This window comes from Trachurus trachurus (assembly GCF_905171665.1).
Source record: "Trachurus trachurus genome assembly, chromosome: 10".
Classification (NCBI taxonomy): Eukaryota; Metazoa; Chordata; class Actinopteri; order Carangiformes; family Carangidae; genus Trachurus; species Trachurus trachurus.
This window is the reverse complement of record NC_139894.1, coordinates 36,738,218-36,760,661: the sequence shown is the minus strand read 5'-3', so window position 1 is coordinate 36,760,661 and position 22,444 is coordinate 36,738,218. Positions and strand designations below refer to the sequence as shown.

Here is a 22,444-nt window from a genome sequence, read left to right as displayed (position 1 = left end):
CTTGGTCTGTGCTTGGGAGTGTGTATGCATTTTGTTTTCTTTTAACAATGAATATGTAAACACAACTGGAGGGAAGACACACATCCTCACTCACTCAGTGACACTAGCCTCTCGCTGCTCCGACCATGAGCAGCTCATGAATTTGTACACACACACACACTTTTAGACGTCCTCTTTCTGTTTTTGTTGTTTTTTAAGTTACTTTTTTATTTTATTTTTCACAACAACCTCTGAACTTGTCATGTCTTTCTGATTATTACAAACATTAAAAACATAGACTCCTGCCCAGCAAATTAACTGCACCACTGCATATGTGAAGTTACATGCTTGTTGTTGTGTGTCGCTGCTCTCTCTTCATCATGTTGTCACTTTGTGATTGCTACTGTAACCTCCATTGTTTGGATTTGTACAGTAGCGAGTAGATTCTATTTGTGTGACGCCATCTTTCCACTGAAACATCTGTGTTTAGTGTCAATAAATCACAGACAATCTGTCACTTCACTTTAATTCACCCTTCATCACATCCGTTTTTAATGTATTACACTCTACCCACATGTCCATTCAGTTCACACAAGATTTGTGTTGTTACATGAACCTCAGTGCCTCCTGCTCACATCATTCACTCTGAACAGAAACACTACAAACAGATGATGGTCCACAAATGGTTTCCAGAACAATGTAAAACAAATAATGTTAATATTGTCATCTGTAAGGAATCGTACAACTAGAACAAGTTACACAACGCTGCTTTCTCATATCCACAGTCTGTGTTCTTGTCAAGCTGCAGCGATTGACGCGTCGTCCGGCTGTCGACCCTGAGGCTGAAGAGAAACAAACACAAACTTCAGTCTGACCCCCTCACGCCACAGCAGAGCTGTGGATGCCTTTCTGTGTGTGTGTGTGTGTGTTACCTTGACAAAGATGCGTTGTGGCAGGAAGCGTCTTAGTGTGTGTGTGTTAGAGGCCGGGCAGCGGGGCAGGCTGATGTTGAGCTGGGGCAGTGTTTGGTAACCGGCCATCAGAGGGTAGTAGTTATACAGCATCTGCTGCTCTGAGCCGGGGAGGATACGGAGACGCACCTGTGCAGCGATGGATCAATCAGAGAGCAGCATTCAGTAAAGCCACATCACAAAATAGCAGCAGCAGTCGCAATATTCACTTTGTTTTTTGTTGTTCGCCGTAAAATCTATAATGGGACTGTCATGGAAAGTGGGCGTGGATACACCTAAAAGTGGGCAGGTCAAAACGGGAAAGTGGGAGGAGTTGTAACAGAAAGTGGGCTGTGAGTGCCGAAGCGGAAGCAGGAAGTCACGGCCCCATGGGTCCTCAACTTGGAAAAAGTCTCCATGTAAATGAACGGGAGTCAAAGTTTTATTTCGTGATCCGATTGAATTGACCCTTTGCGTAAGCCCCGCCCCCTTGGTTACTGTTGCTACGCCGGGCAAGCTTTCACTCCCAGCCATGCTCCTGGCAATATTTGGTATCGATTTCAAAGGAAATATCAGCAAATTTCTGGATAAACTGTTCTGAGATAATAGAGAGAAGAAGTCACAAAGATCATTCAGAGTTTTCAGTGACGTGACTCGCGCAGGAGGATAAAACATCTGTTCAACGACACGACTGGACAATGTACAGAGCAGCAGTAAGGACCAGTAATTTTACCATCTATCAACCCACGAAGACTTAGGTCATCTCACTGGTCATGAAACGTTGTCAAACTGCAAGTTTTTGGGCGATTGTGAACCACATACAGCTTTGGCTGCTGTTTTTTTTCTCCCACCGCTGTATCAGTCAGTGAAAGCAGTCCCTGCCTGGAGGATCCCTCGCCTGAAAGCCCAGGTAAAAGCCCTAAAAGTACAGCTGTCATTTCGGAGGTGAACATATGGTTATCCCCGTATTTACACTTGCTCAAGTCGAAAAAAAAGTCCGCTCGTATCTGAACATCTCTATATTGCTGCTGCTGCCGCCGCAGTAGCAACAGCAGCAACAACATCCTTCTCTACAAACAAATATTTTTTGTCCTAGTCTCAAAATGTGTCCACAGAAGCAAACGTAATGACTCACTGCGGAAAGCTTGCCAGGCCTATACGGTTGCTAACGTAGGATTGGACAATAGCCGTTTGTGGGAGGAGTTGGCGAAGGGTCAATTGTGCCATGAGAAAAAAATATGATCTCTACCTGTTTAAAACATCACGTTTCATGCCGAGAAATCAGCAGTTGGTTGTAAAACTATTGTAGAATAAAATTCAGAAGAATCCGTAACCAGAAAGACTACAGGTGGCGTAGGTGACGTCACACACCAAATGCCGCCCTTCCCCGTGTCAGTTGGTGACATATTTTTTGTGGGACACCAGATTTGTAGTCGCAGAGCGGTCGTCACACAAAATACATTCTTCGATAAACTGCTGATTTCTCGGAATGAAACATGATGTTTTAAACAGGTAGAGGACATATTTTTTTCTCATGACACAATTCAATCGGATCACGAAAAAAACTTTGACTCACGTTCATTTACATGGAGACTTTTTCCGAGTTGAGGACCCATGGGGCCGTTACTTCCTGCTTCCGCTTCGGCACTCTATACCCGGAACTGGGCGGGGTTATAACGGAAAGTGGGCAGGGCTACTGCTAAAATGGGTTTGCTATAATGGGGGGAAGTGGGTGGGGCTTAACAGAAAGTGGGCGGGGCTATTGCTGAAAATCAGGTGTGCTATAATGGGAAGTGGGCGGGGCTGTGGCCATCTGTCTGATTCCATGTGAGTGCAGCATAAGGCTTGCGTGATGTCCAAATTGTAATATTGTAATTATTGTATTCATGATGAATTTCTAATCTCCCTGATGATGTTCTCATTTCCAAAAGGATGAGGTGAAATTGTGTATAATTAAAGGGATAGTTCAACATTTTGGCAAATTGGCCCATTGCCATAATCGCTATAGTCATAGCAGTAGGTTCATTACCTTTATTTGTAGGTGTAAGCTATTTTCAGTACGGCGGAGCGCAGCAGCTGGCTGCTCAGAGCTACGCTATGGAGGCTAATGGAATTTCTTGGTTTCCCTCATTAAACTCATCAAATTCAACATCCCAAAACTCCACAGCGCTTTTGTAGACAAGTTGTGACCTGCACAACCACCACGCTATGAGATAATGACAGAACGATACGAAACGGAGCCGTTTTCGAGTTAAATACAGGGTAAATACGGAGACTGCTTGCTGAAAAACTGTCCCTGAACGCAACGCGCATCAGCGGTTTTGTATGAATTTACCTCGAAAACGGCTCCGTTTCGTATCGTTCCGTCATTATCTCATAGCGTGGTGGTTGTGCAGCTCACAACTTGTCTACAAAAGCGCTGTGGAGTTTTGGGATTTTGTATTTGATGAGTTTGATGAGGGAAACCAAGAAATTCCCTTAGCCTCCATAGCGTAGCTCTGAGCAGCCTGCTGCTGCGCTCCGCTGTACTAAAAATAGCTTACACCTACAATTAAAGGTAACGAACCTACTGCTATGACTATAGCAATTATGGCAATGGGCCAATTTGCCAAAATGTTGAACTATCCCTTTAAAGTCTTTGCTCTTCTATCGTCTACTGCCACTTTAAAGAAAGCACAGCTGTACCTGTTTGAGTCCAGAGAACATGAAGGCATCAGAAGGTTCAACAGCCATCTCCACCTCCTGCACCAGAGCTGTCCTGTTCTCTATGTGGTAACGGACTGGAAGAGACTCTCTGACCCGACCAAATGATGGCAAATCTACAGCAGAGATCATCACACACAAAACAACTGACTGGTAAAGGTGAAATGTATAGAAACACTGAATATTCTAAATGTGTCCAAAAAGCCCTGTAAGAAGCATGAGGGCCTTTAGATGTGTGATGTGAAGATACTGACCAGCGTGGATGTAGAGGGGAACAGGCTCCAGGATGACATGAGGTAGAGTGACTGTGGTCTGGATGAGAGGACTGTCGGCACTGGACGGCTTCCTGGCAACACCAATCCAAGGAGACAAGAAGACTTTGGTTTAATCAACTACTGAACACAAGACGCAGGTCAATCTGATGACCTCTACTGGCTTCAAATGTATATTCAACTGTTTGACTTTTGGAGTACGATCAATTTGCTTTAGTAAAATACAGAACAAATAGAGATGTGGCTGTCACCCCGTCAATAAAATATAATGACTAGTTTGTAGGGGTGTTACCGTAAAACTAAAAACCATCTTGTGTTATAAAAGTAAAAAAAGAAATACTAAATAAAACAAGTGCATTAGGAGTGTTATAACACCATTCATTAATACTAGACGGAAAAAAACTTGCACTTGACAACTGACAACTATTATAAAAAAAAAAACAAGAAACTTTGGTTTATACAGTTCATTTAGGTTAGATGCCAGTTGCTTTGGAGATGTTTCTGGTGTCTGTGTTTATGTCAAGAGGCTTAAAGCAGAAGTAAGCAATATTTTTGTGTTAATATAAGTCTTAAATAGTTCTATCTTCCGACGGCAATCACTTCTATAGAGTGTTTGGACCGAAACACGGGTCTGTCAGTCACTCTGCTCTGCTCTGAGCCGAGGAGAAAACTTTTCTTGTATCCTACAAGTTTTATCCAATGAGATAGAACGGCATGATGGGCTGTGTGTGCAGCCAAGGGATGCGCGTGAATGTGGTGACGTAGGGACGAGGACCAATAGATCCATGACGAGGGCGGGGGCTGCTAACTCCATCGGCTGACAAGAAGTTATGATGCGTTCAAGGTAACTCGTGTTTTTCCGACCTGTGAAGTCGTACCAGTTCCATCTGGTACGAGTTCACGGGTCGGAAGTTACGAGTGGCCATTATAGTGACTTTCACAGGTAAAACAGGTGCAACAGGTCAGAAAAACACGAGTGGGTTGCCTGGAACGCTACAAAGTCGTAAGTTGTGACTTGAAGCTGTAACTTACGGTTTCAAAAGCCTGCCTGGAACGCAGCATTAGCCAAAACGACCAGATCGCTTACTTCTGCTTTAAAAGCAGCAATGGGGAGAAGTTGTTGCACACAACTTGTCTTTGTCTTTAACATATCAGGGTGATGCTGATTTTTATGTATTTTTATTTTTTATTTTTTATACCTACTTTTCTGTCTTTTCTTTTTTTTTGATTGAATTGAAACAAAACATTCAACAGCACTGTACAGTTTTTCTTTTCTGTGTGTGTGTGTGTGTGTGTGTGTGTGTGTACATACCTCCTCCATGATATCAAGTACTGTCCTGTAGCCACTGTGGTGTTGCTGTTGGTCAGTGGTGGACATCGCAGACAGAAACACTCACTGGCACATTCCCCTGTCTGCAAAACCACTGAACACACACACACACACAGTTGTTGTAGTCATGGTACCAGTATGACAGTAAAAGGTTTTGTGTGATGAAGTCAAAGTGCTGTGTACCTTCCTGTAGCTGGGACTGCAGCTGTGCTGTGTTGTTGCTGGTCATGGTGAGGAGCTGCAGAGAGGAGGAGGCCAACACCAGAGGCCAGGGAGACGAGGAGAAGATGTCCGTCATCAACAGGAAGGGAATGTCCACTGCTACTCGGTCCAGTGGCTCAAACTGGAATCACACACATACCCAGAAACTATGTTAAACTCACTGTGTTCCACTGGCACACACCAACACCAACAATCTGAACATTTTCCACATTCCCCTGCTTTGTCCCGTCCATTCCTTCTGAGGGACAAAGCTGAACAAATGCTGACATACTGTAGCTGGTAGTCACTGCTACAACAACTCACCTTGGTGGACACAAACTTGACCGACACCTCAAATGGGACAACTGTCTCTATTGCAGCAGTCTCATCCTGGAAGAGAACAGAGCAAGAGAGGAGCAGGTGAGAGAAGTGCTGCCAACCAAACAAGCTGCAGGAGTCACAGTCCCACTGAATCAACACTAGAGTGTTTACGGAGCATGATGTCACACACAGGTCAGCTATTGGCCTGTTGGATTCAATAAATCTCTGTTGTTCTATGTTACCATGGGTATGACTTTGTGAGTTATGGCAAACACAAACAAATGTCTCTACCTTGTGACATTTGCAGACAATCTGCCGTCCTTCCACGGTGGTGTCGATGCTGTAGGCCACGTGGAACAGGAACACCCTCGGCCCAGTCGACACACACTTCACATACACACTTTTCTCCAGCTAGACACAAGCACACACACACAAATAATGAGTTGCAACTTTGTACTGTGGGCACATTAATACAGGTAGAGTGCATGAAATGCTGCGTTGTACACAGGAGCCGACTGTTAATGTTGGCTAATGCTACTGAGCGCTGTCTGACCAAGAATGAATACTTTTCACTAGCATTAATTAGTCACTCCTCTCACTCATAGACGGCAGAAAAATGTAAACACGCTAACGCCGGCGTGACATCAGCACGTCACTTGCAGCACCATGCTGTACCGGGCCGACCCACCGGGAAAACTCCCGGTACTCCTGTTGGCCAGTCTGCCCCTGGTTGTATACAAGTGTCAGAACAATGAATGAATGTGTGTGCACCTTCTGGCCTGGTTTCAGGTCTCCCAGCAGGACGTCGGGCAGTAGAGCAGGTGCACTGTCATCACACACCATTGAGCCGTCCAGTGTCACGTGTGTGGTCTGGCTGAGATTAGCATCCTGGCCTGAACACACCAACCAAGACCAACATTAAATCACATACTGTCACTGATGTCATGCCCTACATCTGGAACCACGACACTAAGAGCCTATATTATATACAGTAGTTATGTTAAACACTGTTAATGCTGCTAATGCCCTGAAAGTATTAGTTCAATCTGATAAACCTCATTATTTGGTAAGTATGAAGTGAGATATGAAGACTTATACAGTTTATATCTGTAAACGACAGATGAAAAGAATGTTCAAATGTGGCCAAAGAAACCAGAGTGAATTTGTTTTTTCTAAAACATTCAAACATTTTCCATTCACAGACTCACTATGTAATAAATCTGATGGGTGCCACGTCACTGTCACTGTCACTGTCACTTACATCTTCATCAAAGCTGTGTGGAAGATTATCTTTGAGATGAGTAAAGGCCCCCACATAGTCTGGCATACTGTGAGCGGTACTGTCCAGTGTTCACGCTTGTTTGATGTTTCATAGTCAGGCGTATCACCGTGTACCAATTTCCTACATTTCTCATGCCAGTTTCCTATATTTCCCACAATCCTTGTGTGCTTTCTGTCATGGAGTCATTCACGGATGAAGAGGGTACTCGTAAACGGAGTCCGTGCGGTCATAAAAATTGAGCTTTGAGTGGACGTCCGCTTTGAGTCCACGTGGACGTCTGTGGATGCTCCGCCAAACTATGTGGGGGCCTTAAAGATCTGACATTTTTTGGGTAACACTGATGTTCCTTCCTACAGCACCATGAGTGTGATGCTGTCACAGTAGTTGTGCTTATATCAGTGTACCTGGTTTGAGGCCAGCTGTCAGTTTGACGTCTTTGGCCACACTCTCCTCATGTGATTGGACAGTGAGGTTGATCCAGTACATCTCATTGTTGAGGGCAGGAGGCTGGTGACTCAGCTGAACGGAGATCTTTGGGACTCTGGAGATGATCCTAAACATACAAAAGACAAACACATGAACATCTCACACTGGTGACAGCAGGGCAGTGATGGTGTAAGCGGAACTGGGACCAGGCCTCACATGGTGCTGTGCTGCATGATCAGGCTGTCCCAGTCCAGATCTGGCTGCGTCTCCATGCCTCGGCCCCAGCGGCGTGAGGACCTGCTGGCCTGCAAGGCCTCATGGGTAGAGGCTGCATCTCCACCCGCCCCTCTCCAGCTTAGAAATACACAGCGGCCATTGTCCCGGCCCAGCATCAACTCAATACCTGTCATCTGGACACACACACACAGGGAGAAATGAGCTCTCGCTCTCTTTCTCTCTCTAAATGTGCTTTATTGGCATGACAGTTAAAAGAACTATGTTGCCAAAGCATTAGGAATCAATGACACAATACAACTCATGAAACCAAATATATACAACAATATACAAATAAATAAAAAATATACATAAAATGATTTACCCTATGCGTGTGTGTGAGCATGCTCGTGTGTGCTGATCAAGTTCTCTCTCTCTCTTATACACAGTCTAAATGACATGAAACTTAAAATATATATATATAATATGTGTGTGTGTGTGTGTGTGTGTGTGTGTGTGTGTGTGTGTGTGTGTGTGTGTGTGTGTGTGTGTGTGTGTGTGTGGTAAGATTGGGCATCATTAGACTGTTGCAAGTTGTTATATATAAAACATACACATATTGTTCTTAAATGATGACAGTAACAAATGATAATAAAAAACAACAATATTAAATGACATCAATAATGGTTCTGATCAGCATTCGTGTACTTTTCTAGTATCGTGGCAGAATGTTACATATTGTGCAGCTAATTTAGTAAATTGTGGATCTTCTCCCAGAAATACTTTTAACAGATCATCACCTGTTTTCCCCTGGTATGATGGATCTGCTGCAGTTATCTTTTGTATGAACACCTCTCTCTCACTTTGGTACAGAGGGCAGGAGAGGAGAAAATGGGCCTCAGTTTCTGTTTCTCCTGAAGAACAGTGTTTACATGTTCTTAGTTCTCTGGGCTTCCATTCTTTTTTATGCCGACCTTTTTCCACCTCTAGTTGATGGTCAGAGAGCCTGTACATTGCCAATGTGTGTTTTTGTGCTGGAGAGTATTCTCTCTCTCTCTCTCTCTCTCTCTCTCTCTCTCTCTCTCTCTCTCTCTCTCTCTCTCTCTCTCTCTCTCTCTCTCTCTCTCTCTCTCTCTCTCTCTCTCTCTCTCTCTCTCTCTCTCTCTCTCTCTCTCTCTCTCTCTCTCTCTCTCTCTCTCTCTCTCTCTCTCTCTCTCTCTCTCAAACACACACACACACACACCTACCTCAATCTTCTTGCCAACGTCTTCAGTCTTTGCTACGAAGCTAAAGTTGTAGCATTTGGTTACCCCTGGCAACAAGGTCATGCTCTCCTGCGCCGATGACTCCACCACACACCACTGGTTGTACTCCTACACACACACACAGACACATGATCATTTTGTTACCAGTTCCAGCTCCAGGGTCTGGGTGTGTAACGGCTGGTGTGTGTGTGTACCTGGTTACTGAGGCTGATGGACAGCTTGTTCAGAGACACAGGGTGAGGACAGTCAGCTCGGAGGAAGACTTGGAGCTGGATGGGCTGGTCGACATGGAAACTGGGACCGCAGAACTTGGCCTTACACTGGACTGGAGGCGGAGGGAGACAGGAAAGAGACACCCTAGTTATCTTTTCCAAACTTGATACACAGCTGTGAAATTTACACAAGAATGTGAACAGTTTGTTTCTTTGAGTGAGTATGTGAATACTCACTGAAAGGGATGTAGTCCTGTACTTCTATGGTGAACTCGTTTGATCCGGCTAAAGACATGCGGTCGTTCCACAGAGACCTGGCTGCAGTGACGGAAGCCAGATCACAGTCGGGCTCAGGGTCGGGAACCTCGTTCTGACAGAGGAGAGGAGACACATTTCACAACAGGAGACAACAAACATATACAACATCTGCAGATTCAGCCTCATCTCGGCTGTGTTGTGTTGCCTAGATTTGTTTTAATTAACCTCATGTATTTTATGACCAACTGAACATATGTTTTATCTTCTCACCATCAGGACTTTGATGAGATTCTTCTCAATCCTCCCCTTCTGATCCTCCTTCAGTGTTGAAGCTAGAAGACAACATAAAGATATCATTACATTGAGCTGTTTCCCAGTGATGGCTAATGGACAGGAAAGCTGTAATATAGTCAATTGTCAAATACTTGGAGGACACGTGATACATGCTAATTGTATTTAAAGGGATAGTTCACCCAAAATTCAAATTTCTCATTATCTACTCACCCTCATGTTGACTAAGGGCTGGGAAAAGTTTTAGAGTCCTCCGTGCCTTCTCTGAGTTACAGTGGGGCTCCGTGCAGCACTGTATGTCCATATGACGGTTGCGAACGGAGCTCACTTTTCTTCATCCAAAAAGACACACCAAAAAACATCCAAATACCTCCATACTGCTCGTCTGTAATGTCCCTCTTGTATTGAAGCCCCAACATGAGAAATTGTTCCGAAATTTTTTTAATAAGTCTATATTTTAAGCTTGTTTGTAGTGGAAGCTCCCAGTGTTGCTCTGTCGGAATCTCGTGCGATTTGCGGAGCCGTAAACTGGGTGTCAATGCAAATCGCGCAAGATTTGGACAGACCAGGAAGAGCAGTGCTGGGAGCTTCCGCTACAAACAAGCTTAAAACATGGACTTATTTAATTTTTTTCGGAACAATTTCTCATGTTGGGGCTTCAATACAAGAGGGACATTACAGACGAGCACTATGGAGGTATTTGGATGTTTTTTGGTGTGTCTTTTTGGACGAAGAAAAGTGAGCTCCGTTCGCAACCGTCATATGGACATGCACCGAGACCCCCTGTAACTCAGCCACGGAGGACTCTGAAACTTCTCCCAGCCCTTAGTCCACACGAGGGTGAGTAGATAATGAGTGAAATTTGAATTTTGGGTGAATTATCCCTTTAACAGGGTTAGAACAGGACTTCATGTGATGAGTCATTCTCCAGCAGATCTACAGCAGCAGCAGCCATGGTTCCTCCAGTTAACAATTTAAAGGTGTGCATCAGTGGCTCTCAACATTATCTCACTCATGGTCCACATCCATTCCCATACAGAGGCCGAACCAGGCTCCGAGTATTATTTTATTTTAATGATGACAACAGAACATTCAAGACTGAAAAGAAGCAGCAGAAGCTCAGTTGTTTTTGTCCAACAGAGGAGAAATCCCTTGTTGATTCATCTAGTGTCCTAGACTCTTCCCATTACTAATAAAAATACATTTAATATGTTGTCCTATCTCTATGTAAAGCATTCTGAACTGCTTCTGCATGATATGGTGCTAAATAAATTTGGATTTGAATTTACTAACCAGCTATCCATTCTGATTCTCCAGTTGTGTCTGAGACTGAGATAACAAATCATGTGATGATGTGTTCTAGCAGCACAGTCACTTCAACGTCTGTGTAGGTATTATAGGTCTGTGTAGCATACAGGACAACAGCCACAAAATCATACTATTATTCTGAAATTAGACAGATTAGATTTGGCAAAAGAGTTTTAGGTTAACCCTAACCGCTGTTGTGCATGGCTTTTGACTTCTTGAATTTCATTTGTGGAGCTGTCCAGTTTTGAAATTCGAAAAATTAAGCCTATCAAAAAATGAATATTTTTCACAATAAACAAAACAATTATTTTCTGTTGTTATCAGACCTGGGACATAAGGTCACACTAGGTGGTATAAGGTCATGTAAGTCAATGAGCATTTCAAGGTAAACCAACTGAGAATATTGCAGAGGTGGACAAAAAGCAGGTGGATGACAGGTAGGGTTCAGCGATGGCTCAAGTGTTTGAATGTAGCCTTGTTGCTTACCTCTGCCTAGGAGCTCCATGCAGTATATAATGTAGTCTTTAACACTGGCCATGAGATAAGCACAGCGCAGAGCTGTGGTCAGTATGGCTGTCAGGAGTCCCCACCAACGCTCTGTTCGATAGTCACACATCACATAGTCCAGCAGCCTTATGTCATACACAAAAAAAAGTTTCACTACTTTGCACAACAAAGAAATATCTGGTATTTATACAGTAAGGATGCAATTTAGAAAGACGGTAATTTAATCAAACTCAAAATATATTCACATATTCTTAGATAGTGGATCTTAGATTTTCAAAAGATATATAAACATACAATCATCAAAATTAAAACAAAAAAGGCTTGAAATATTCCGCTGTAATGAATCTATGATTTTGTTAAAGTTTGATTTTTTTAATTAAACTACTACTAAACAGACTGTGTTATTAAAGAGCTTGTAGTTAATTAACCAGAGTTAGCAGTAATTGTAGTCAGAGATTATGACACTGGTGTTCCTCTAAACATGTCCACAAAGTTGAGAAGAGTGTTTTTCTTACTTCAGAGCTTTGGTGTAGTCTTTAGCGTGGTAGTACTCCTCTCCCATCTGCACCACTGAAACCAAGAGTGTGAGGGTCAAACAACACAACACAGATCCATCATATTATTTAACTATCTAGATGACCACAAAGTCTGTGCATAATGAACTGGCCACTACCACCTCTGTGGTCAATCCCATTTCTACTCATTTTTGTGAGTTTTTCCTCCTGTAGTTTTTGCTGCATAACAAGAAAGAATAGAACAATAGGGATCCCACAGCATTCACTGCTGGGATGCCAAAAAATACATCTCATCATCCCTCTCTTTGTTGTAGATGAGCTGAACTGGAAGCATTAAAGGCTCTGCAGAGATGAGGAGAGCACAGCGATACTCACTGAGGTGACTCTTCATCCGGGGACACTTGTACTTCTTAAACTGGGCCACAGCATTACTGAGCAGTGCTATTATCAGTTCCTGTAGGAGCAGAAAGACCATCATGTTTTAATACATTACAGTAGCAGAAGCCACACCAGTGTTTCCCACAGGTTTGCTCGGCTGTGTCTGTGAACATCAATAACGGCGAAAGAGCACTATGTGGAGATGAATGAATGGAACGATATTACGTTGGTCGAACCGAAGCAACAGCTCCTTTTTCTCCGTCATTTGCTACTTTTTTTTCCATCTGGTGCTTGGAACATTGTTTAAACCATTTCACAGGAGAAAAACACATCACCTCACTGATCAATCTTTCCTGTCAGAATGAACACAGTTGTACACACTCTCTCAATGTGGAAGATAGTAGCATCTATTATCACCATTGGTACCAGCAGCAAAGCCTTTGATTTTGGCATCACCAATTAACATATTTTTAAATGGTACACATGTTAGTTGTAATAGTTTTGGTGACTTCTGCCTTTAAGCAGTGGAACAATGAAAAAATGAGCTCTGCTCAGGCCACAGCTGTGTGTTTATTGGGTGTGTGAACTTACAGAATGAGGGACATCTCTCTCTTTAATCTGCAAGGACAGAATCCCAGTCTTCTCCTTCTCTGCATCTGGAGGATCAATACCTGAAGCACAAAGAGCAAACGTCTTACCCAGACATTGTGGTCTCATGGTGCTCATGATGCTAAGAACCGCTCCTCCTTCACTAGACAGAATTTATGCTTCTCCTACTCTGGTGTCCTTGTCTCCACGACCTCTGCCCATAGAAGTCCAGTCCTCCACTCTGGGTGTCCAGTGGGTCAGGGGAGGGGTAGCCCGCTCCAGTCTAGAACCAGAGATCATTGGCTGGTCATTCAGTTTGTGTTTTAAAAAAGTATCTGTCCTCCATGTCAGTCTTAAAGTGGTAAATAAACGTATGTATTGTAAATAATGAGTCTGGTGATGATTTTCTTTTTTAGAGTTACCGTCTAACATGAGGTAAATACTATACCCAGGGGGCAAAATCACAGTTTTTTGGAAAACAGACACGGAGCGTTGTAAAAGGTTTGACAGCAGAAATGATATCTAGGAACTTCAAGGATTAAAACCTGGGTGGACAACCCGGTCAACTAGCTGCTGGAAAGCTACAGGGGCCAAAACCCCTTTCTTTGGTCATTTTGCTGGCGAAATTATGTAAATGCAAATATTTAGGTACTACAATGGCATAAATAGTCATACAACTATAGAATTTGGCAGAGAGTATCTTGACACATAGGGGGAGGCATGAAAAAAAGATTCTGGGGTTTGTTGCAACTCTATTTTAAGATATCACCCTCAACATCCCAAAAAAGACAAAAAAAGTACTGTTCGCCTGACAAATTCTCATGAAAATTATTATTTTCCAGCACTTTATGGAGAATATCTATGCCTAACATGTATATAGAAAACTTCCTTAATTCATAAGCTTCCATTTGAGTCCAAGATAGCCTTTCTACTAGCTACTGGAAAGCTACAGGCTGTCTCCAAACAATGCAACACCTATTTTGAAAAACTACATGTTAACTGGCATGATCAGAAACCATTCTATTTCTGGTCTCCCCAAAGTGAACAGATAGATAGAGAAGACCGTTGGCCACAGCAAGTGGGGCTTTTGAGATAGAAAGGCTATCTTGGACTCAAATGGAAGCTTATGAATTAAGGACATTTTCTATATACAGCGGGGAAAATAAGTATTGAACACGTCACCATTTTTCTCAGAAAACATATTTCTAATAGAGCTATTGACATGAAATTTTCACCAGATGTTGGCATCAACCCAAGTAATGCACACATACAAAGAAATCCGAACATTAATGTCCATAAATTAGGTTATGTGTAATAAAGTGAAATGGCACAGGGAATAAGTATTGAACACATGAAGAAAAGGAGGGGAAAAAAGGTATGGAAAGCCAAGAAAGCAGCTGGAGTTTGTCAGTATTTAGAATGTAATCATGTCTCCTATCAGTGCAAAGTAATATCTGCTGGTTTAGTCCTGATTGATGCCTTTTAAAAAGGTTTCTCACCACCAAGGTGTCAGACAATAAGTATTGCATGGTGGGCAATGGCAAAGAGCTGTCTAAGAGCTGTCTAAAGACCTACGCAACCAAAGATTTCAGACAGAAGAGTCAAAACAATAATCAGAAGGGTTCCCTAACAGTCCAGGACCACTGGTGGAGAGCTTCAGAAAGACCTGGAATCAGCAGGTACAGTTGTTTCATAGAAAACAATAAGTAATGCACTCAACCGCCATGGCCTCTATGTCTTGCATGGTGTGTGTGCATGGAGGCCATGGCGGTTGAGTGCATTACTTATTGTTTTCTATGAAACAACTGTACCTGCTGATCCCAGGTCTTTCTGAAGCTCTCCACCAGTGTCCTGGACTGTTTGGGAACCCTTCTGATTATTGTTTTGACTCCTGTTTTGCAATAGTAAGGTTGTGTAGGTCTTTAGACAGCTCTTAGACAGCTCTTTGCCATTGCCCACCATGCAATACTTATTGTCTGACACCTTGGTGGTGAGAAACCTTTTTAAAAGGCATCAATCAGGACTAAACCAGCAGATATTACTTTGCACTGATAGGAGACATGATTACATTCTAAATACTGACAAACTCCAGCTGCTTTCTTGGCTTTCCATACCTTTTTTCCCCTCCTTCTCTTCATGTGTTCAATACTTATTCCCTGTGCCATTTCACTTTATTACACATAACTTAATTCATGGACATTAATGTTCGGATTTCTTTGTATGTGTGCATTACTTGGGTTGATGCCGACATCTGGTGAAAATTTCATGTCAATAGCTCTATTAGAAATATGTTTTCTGAGAAAAATGGTGACGTGTTCAATACTTATTTTCCCCGCTGTACATGTTAGACATAGATATTCTCCATAAAGTGCTGAAAAATAATAATTTTCATGAGAATTTGTCAGGCGAACAGTACTTTTTTTTGTCTTTTTTGGGATGTTGAGGGTGATATCTTAAAATTGAGTTGCAACAAACCCCAGAATCTTTTTTTCCTGCCTCCTCCTATGTGTCAAGATACTCTCTGCCAAATGTTATAGTTGTATGACTATTTATGCCATTGTAGTACCTAAATATTTGCATTTACATAATTTCGCCAGCAAAACTACCCAAGAAAGGGGTTTTGTCCCCTGTAGCTTTCCAGCAGCTAGTTGACCAGGTTGTCCACCCAGGTTTTAATCCTTGAAGTTCCTAGATATCATTTCTGCTGTCAAACCTTTTACAACGCTCCGTGTCTGTTTTTTTGCTCTGCCCCCTGGGTACTAAGCAGAATTAGGCAGCATCAGTGGCCTCACCTGACAGAGCTGCTGAGCCATCTGCTTCCTCTCCTGGCTGTAACAGGCTGCCTGCTGGTAGTAGAAACCCGGGTTCTGGGTCTGGATGGCTGTCAGACCCAGTTTGATGGCTTCATCAAACAACTCCCCAAAAGACTGGAACCTGACAGAGGAGGAGACAGGGGGGACATGAGTGAGGAGTGTGTCTTTTTGTTACGAAGACAGTTGGTATCCATTTGCAACCGTTATATGGACATGCACTGCTACGCCGAGACCCCCTGTAACTCAGAGAAGCCACGGAGGACTCTGAAACTTCTCCCAGCCCTTAGTCCACATGAGGATGAGTAGATAATGAGTGAAATTTCAATTTTGGGTGAACTATCCCTTTAAGGTTGGATGTGTTCTTCACTCTGACACTCAGCAGTGCACAGTTGTAGAGTGGTCACTCCATGCCAACAGACTGACTGGATATTTGCACAAATAAGCAGGTGTACAGCTGTCCCTAGTAAAGGGCTCAGTGGGTTTTTCATCCTCTTTAATTCATCCAAACAGTACAGAGGAAACTAATAGTAATCTAGTGGTTTAGAACATGACCTGTGCTCACTGTCAACAAGACAGAAATTGGTTTGTGCAAAAGAAATATGTGCACAGATCTATATAGAGAGATGACTGTCTGTGTATCTTACTGTTTAGACATCCATGCAGCATGCTCAAAAGCCAGCTCAGCACTGCCTATCTTCTTTTTACACAGGTCAATGTGCTTCCTGAACTGAGCTATAGCATCCAAGGGAGTGTTGTGCTGGAAACACAGACGACAGATCTGAAGAGACAGAAAAAAGAGAGAGAAAGACAAAAGGATAGTTGTTGTTTATTCTCAGTGACAAATAAGAACTGTGGTTCATTCAGCCTCTCAGTACAAAGTCTGGACAGACATCACTGAAGGGACATGTAGAGGTTACTGCTGGAGGATCCACTACCCAGAATGCACATGTTCGCTCCATAACATTAAGGGATACTTTGTGTATTTAAAGGTGGAGAATTAAATCAGTGATCAAGGTAGACAAACCCTTTTAAAACATTTGCTTAAGTATATAAGCCAGTATTGTACTGTCACACCCAGTGAGTCCGGAAACATACCTTATAGTTGATGAATCCAGCCATAGTTTTAATCTCCAACATGTTGGTCTCATGGGCTCGAAGCTCATGGACAAGACTGTATGCAGTTCTGTAATACCTGTGGAAATAAACACACCCACAGTGTAAGCTCATACTTAACAACTGGTTTATTATTATTATTATGTCTACCTCTCTAACACTTTGACAATGTGATAAGTTATGGTAGAAGAAAACATCAGTTGCATTTTGTCTAGAAAATGAATAAATAAAAAGCCCTGTTAATAACAGGAATAAATCAGTTTTCAGTGCAGCTTGTTTCATACACTGTTGGGGATTGATCATGGCAAAAAATCTGACATAATGAAAATGTATTTGCAACCAAAATTCAGTAGAACAGTATAGAAATTATGTGTTTTAGTATCGATGCAATTCTTTATTGATTCCTGTGGGTTTTCTGTGTAGAAAGAATTAGGCCTATACAGGTTTTCAATGTCTACAACGCTAATTTTATTCTGGTTATTTGGTTTCTCTTTGCCCTCCCCCACTGGGCACTGGTCTGTCTCTCTGACTCTGTCACTAACTGGAATGGATGCTGCAGTGTAATGTAATGATGGACTGACAGTGTTTCTTCTACAGCCATTCAGGTGGTCTGATATATTGCCAGCGCCACTGCTAAAATTTCACTCAGTTGAGTGAGTTACAGTGAGTAACTGCTCCTCACGGAGCCGCTCATCCTCCTTCAGTGAATGGAGCAGTTTGTAACAGATTGGCGAGCAGCCGCCGTTTCCATCGTAGAGCCACAGACATTGCAAATTGCACTGATAGTGTCATTTTGTGTGAAACTACACTATCATTTGGACCACTTCCGACCGTCTCCTGTCACTATGATCACTTTGTGGAGTATGTTATTGTTATAATGGTACTGTTCTGCGAGGCATGGGAAACAAAGTGGAAGGCTTACATAAGGTAACTGATAAGCAAAAATGAAAAATAATGTTGATGGATTGAATGAGACTCAACTGGAACTGCTTCTTGATTCCCATCTCTAACTAATGCCGCTTTTCCACTAGTGCAGCGGTGGTACGGTACGGTAAGCAGGGTTTCCCGCAGCGCTTTCCTGTTAAGGCGGCCGCCTTAACAACAAAGAGCTGCCACCTAAACTAACGTCTTAAAAAAATTAAAATGTAGCGATATTCCCCGCCGCCGCGCCCCCCCCCCCCCCCGTCGGACGAGCGCCTTCATTCATCTCCGCATCTTCTCACACACATACACACCACAGAGAAGCACGCATGCATAACAGCAGCGCGCGTGGCGAAACTTTAATACGGCGCCCCCCCCCCGGGCGATCGATCGATCCGCTCACGCGCCCCCCCCCCCCCCCCCGCCCCGCCAACAGCACAGACACCACCTTAACTAACACATTTTCTGGGGGAAACACTGGTAAGGTATGGCACGCCACATTTGTAAAGATTTTCTAATCCTCTATTCACTGTCTCACTGCTTCATGGTTTTCATTTACCCCAACCTTTTCTGAAAGCTGGCTGAAAACTACTACTGTCTATGGTCCTACAAGGAGGAGATGAGAGCAAAGTGTCAGCAGAAAGAACTCCTGAATGTGGCCTCACTCACTTGAGAGCATTCTGTGTGTCCTGTTTCAGCTCACTGAAGAAAGCGATTTTAAACTGGTGCCTGACGAACAGCAGCTGGGAACACAGAGAGGAATCCGACATGTCACAGTGGTTTTTCATGCTTAGATTATTTGTACAATGTGGTTATGCTGCATTGATTAGCATAGGTTTAGTCAGAATTTGTAGCTGTATTGCACACTACCTACCTGATGTGTTGTCTTGTTAAGGAACTCCTTGTGCGACTTGACGCGACGGATCTCGGTGTAGTAGTATGTCTGAGCGTGTTCGTAGAAGGCATTCTCCAACCTGGAGGACAACAGACGTCTCAGTGGAACCAGTGGAGTACCATGCCTATATCCCCGTCTTACTGCCCCATTGGGAACCATGTTGTAATTAGTTCGTTGAATACTACCTTATAATGTAGCCCACCAGGTGGTCAGTGTGAGGCAGTACAAACAGACTCTTGCCAGACAGATCACAAGCATTGCAAAGGGCTGATGCTCTCTCTGAAGCAACCAGATCCTCTCCTGTGGAAGAGCACTGATGGTTTAGCATGGCAAAGAACCCAGGAGCAGACGCAGCAAACGTGCAGTCTAGTTTAAGGCTTTACCTGGAGGCAGGGGAGTTTTCTTCTGGATTAGAACCACAGCCACCTTGGTGTTTCTGCCCTGAAGACTGGTCCTGAAGACAAACAAATACACAACTGCAGATAAAAGTCACTGTGGTTGTCTTTCTTATAGAAGAGCATCGGGTGTATATAACCCAGTCTGTTTATTCCAGGTATGATGGCTCTCAGGAAAGCTTTCAGTACAAACTCCATGAAGACTGGAACAAGGTTTGAAAACACACCGTAGTCTTCCATCAAAGCAACATGACCTGTCATTTATTTAAAGTTACTGAGTGGAAATGGACAAGGTTTCCCAGGGCATAGAAACTGTGAAGTGTGCTGCAAAGTTATTGGCTCTCTCACTCAAAACCCACCTGACTATCTCTACTTTAGTGGCACATTCAGACTGTTTCTCCTTCCACTGCGGGTCGTCCCAGTCCAGTTCATAGAAGAGAACCACCAGAGCAGGTACCAGGTTCAGATGTTTGTTCATCCAGCCTGTTTTCAGAATGCCTTTGGGGATGTACCACTCATAGGACGTTCGCTGGGAGACAGACACACAGAGGACACATCTGTTACCAAACACTCAGGAAAAAGACATCATTTATTATAGACAGTTTTTATTTAATGTACTTCTATTTATTTTGATTTATCTTAGTGGGCTGGCACAGGACCAGGGCGTCGCAATTTCGTTCATCCTATGTTTTTAACATGTGTTGTATGACAATAAAGAGACCTTTGACCTTTGACTGTATCACTGACATAATGAATGCATGAATTTTTTTATTGGTCATTCCAAGAGTATAAACTCTGGTCACAACCAAAGGGTAGGGGCAGAAGCCTCAGCTTATATATAGCCCCCCCTTTTCTTACATATCAATCAAACCAAGAAGCATATACACACCTACGTACATATGTATCTCATATACACCTACACACACATACATGAATAGGTCTATTATACATTCACATACATAGCTACAAACATACATACATCTATCTTTTTATAAGTAGTAACCCCCCTCTCTCTCTCTGAACATGGACTGTATGTTGAAAGGAAGCAGGTTATTTCTGGATTTGTACATGACTAACGCTGTTTTCTGGTCTACCAAGTCCATGCATTTAAGTGCTTTTGACCTTATAAATAATAAATTGGTATGATCATAAAAGCCAACATTATTTACTATCCTTATTGCTTTTTGTACTGTGCATACTGTCTGTACTAAGACTAACGTCACAGTGTTTTTGTTGTTGTTCCAATTACATACTAAGATTTGATGGGGTATTACACTGAATATCTGATGCACTCTCTCTATCCTCCACTCACCTTAGTGCGACACTTGGGGTACTCATGGTCTCCTGGGAGCACTTTGAAAGAGATGGGTACTCTATCTGCTCGACGGTTAGCACAGAAGGCATCCCAGATGGCTCGGTGGACAGCGTTGTACACCACATCCAGACCGGTTAGAGCCACAAAGGCCATTGGCCGGCAACATAGCTCCGGGGGAAGTTCCCACTGGGAACCTGCCATCATGGTTCAACAACGGACACCCCTGCACAAGAGAGAGCAACATCATCAGTCAGGACAGAGGCAACGGGATCAAATGAGTAACACATTTCCTGCATGTGTGAAAGTCAAGTCATGTGTTGTCTCACTGGGTTTAGAGCAGAACCCCTTTAAATATCCTATCAGGGCTCCAGACTAACTTCATTCACTAGGAGCACAGTGGCCCCCTAACTTAAAATGTTAGGGGCGCAAGCAGAAAATGTACAATCATATTTACATTTTCTTTTTATTCATGATCCTCACACACATTTTCCTGCCACCTGTAATGACAAATTCCAGATTCTTTGAGTTGCCCATTCCACATTTCACCATTGTCTAAAAAAATACAATATACTGGTTGCACATATGCAAGTAGATGAAAAATTTACTTGCACCCTCTCAAATTTTAGGGGCAAAATGGCTCCATTTAAGGGCAGTCTGGAGCCATGCTTATCACTAGATAATTGTGTCAGGATGTAGCCTGATAAAGCAATCAAAACTACAAAACTTGCTTATAGAAATGCGGACTAACTATTTTGATTTTGAAAACATATATTAGAGATGAATCTGCACCTTAGGGAAAGGCAGATCATTAGTCTATTATCGACGATGTAAAAAACAACAACAACACCAACAACAGCAGCAGTTTAGCTCAAGAAGTCGGTTCAAAAATAATCTCTCAACATTTGTTACTCTCCCTGATTCACTTACAATGTAAAATGTGCTAAACTGTAATCCTTTGTAGAAATCGCTGCAACGTTTAGAGATCCGATGTTGATATTGTGCTGTTGCTGTTTCCACAGCAGCTGACCTGACGTAAACAAGTCACGAGACTGAGGTTAGCACCAGCTGAGCACTGGAGCTAATTAGCAGCCAGCAGTGACACTTGTTTCTCGTACTGACCCAAGTAACACGTTATCACTTACGTGGAGATTTTTTCATATGCCTTTGCACAGATACGTTTTTGTTTTTGTCAATACAACAAACTGCCATGCATCCCATAAGCGGGAGATAATTAATATTTTCTCTAACTTAGCTGTGTAAAGACATAAATAGCGAAACCATTTAGACGAAAGCGGAAGTAAGATAACTACTACTGGCTACTAGCATTGCTGCATACTGTTAGCATTGCCATTAAAGCCGCAACACAGTTACATTAACTGTAAAAACGGATTAATAGATAAGACACTAACATACCTCAGCTGCATTACTTTAGGTGAACTGGTAACTGTGCTAGTTCGAGCTCCCAAACTGGTCTTGACGGATAGCAGGCAGAGCGAAGGCTTGTCTCATAAGGCTAGCTGTTAGCGTTAGCTGGTGGGCGAGGTTACGAATTGAACAAGCAGATAAACGTCAGTACAGTTTTAGTTTGAAGCTGCCTGCCTTCGTTTGAGCTAGGCTCCAACTCTAGTTACCACCTGACAGCTAGACACCAATGTGTCAACCTCGACACATCCAGAAAAACACAAATAATTCAACAGCTGTTGAAGCAACAACAGCCGGGCTAGCTGGTTAGCTACCTGGTCAGAACTTAATTTTAACACTTCCGGTTCGGCTTTTCAAAATTAAACGGCCACTTGACCGCATCAGTAAATTTTAACAAATAAGGTAAATTATGAAAAAGAATCAATAGGCTACTTGTGATATTATGATGATAATGATCATCTTAAAAATACATGCACTTTATTGCACATTAATCAATGATGTAGTAAGGCCTACAACAAAATCACCTGATATGACCTTATATTCAGCTTATTTTGTTGTGTAACTGTCTGAG

At 42.8% G+C, this 22,444-nt stretch overlaps 1 protein-coding gene across 3 annotated transcripts; it reads right to left on the bottom strand.

Moving 5' to 3' along the window:
* Positions 1–488: 488 nt before the first annotated feature.
* On the bottom strand, positions 489–22,177 carry trappc11 (trafficking protein particle complex subunit 11). Of its 3 annotated transcripts, none has more exons than XM_083981004.1 (30): positions 21,865–22,177; positions 20,449–20,674; positions 19,496–19,665; positions 19,125–19,195; positions 18,927–19,041; positions 18,721–18,820; positions 18,516–18,589; positions 16,908–17,004; positions 16,457–16,590; positions 15,792–15,933; positions 13,189–13,282; positions 13,003–13,082; positions 12,409–12,487; positions 12,034–12,088; positions 11,498–11,643; positions 9,683–9,744; positions 9,392–9,524; positions 9,137–9,267; positions 8,925–9,050; positions 7,681–7,874; positions 7,443–7,591; positions 6,528–6,649; positions 6,048–6,167; positions 5,760–5,825; positions 5,418–5,577; positions 5,217–5,328; positions 3,887–3,978; positions 3,615–3,748; positions 912–1,079; positions 489–821 (listed from the first exon to the last, which is right to left on the bottom strand). In XM_083981004.1, the coding sequence occupies exons 2-30, from the start codon at positions 20,653–20,655 to the stop codon at positions 777–779; spliced, it is 3,378 nt and encodes a 1,125-aa protein (XP_083837130.1). In that variant the 5' UTR covers positions 20,656–20,674; positions 21,865–22,177; the 3' UTR covers positions 489–776. The 3 variants fall into 3 exon arrangements, with proteins under 3 accessions (XP_083837130.1, XP_083837131.1, XP_083837132.1); XM_083981005.1 differs by lacking the exon at positions 21,865–22,177 and adding an exon at positions 21,379–21,457; XM_083981006.1 differs by lacking the exon at positions 21,865–22,177 and adding an exon at positions 20,906–20,967.
* Positions 22,178–22,444: the final 267 nt, after the last annotated feature.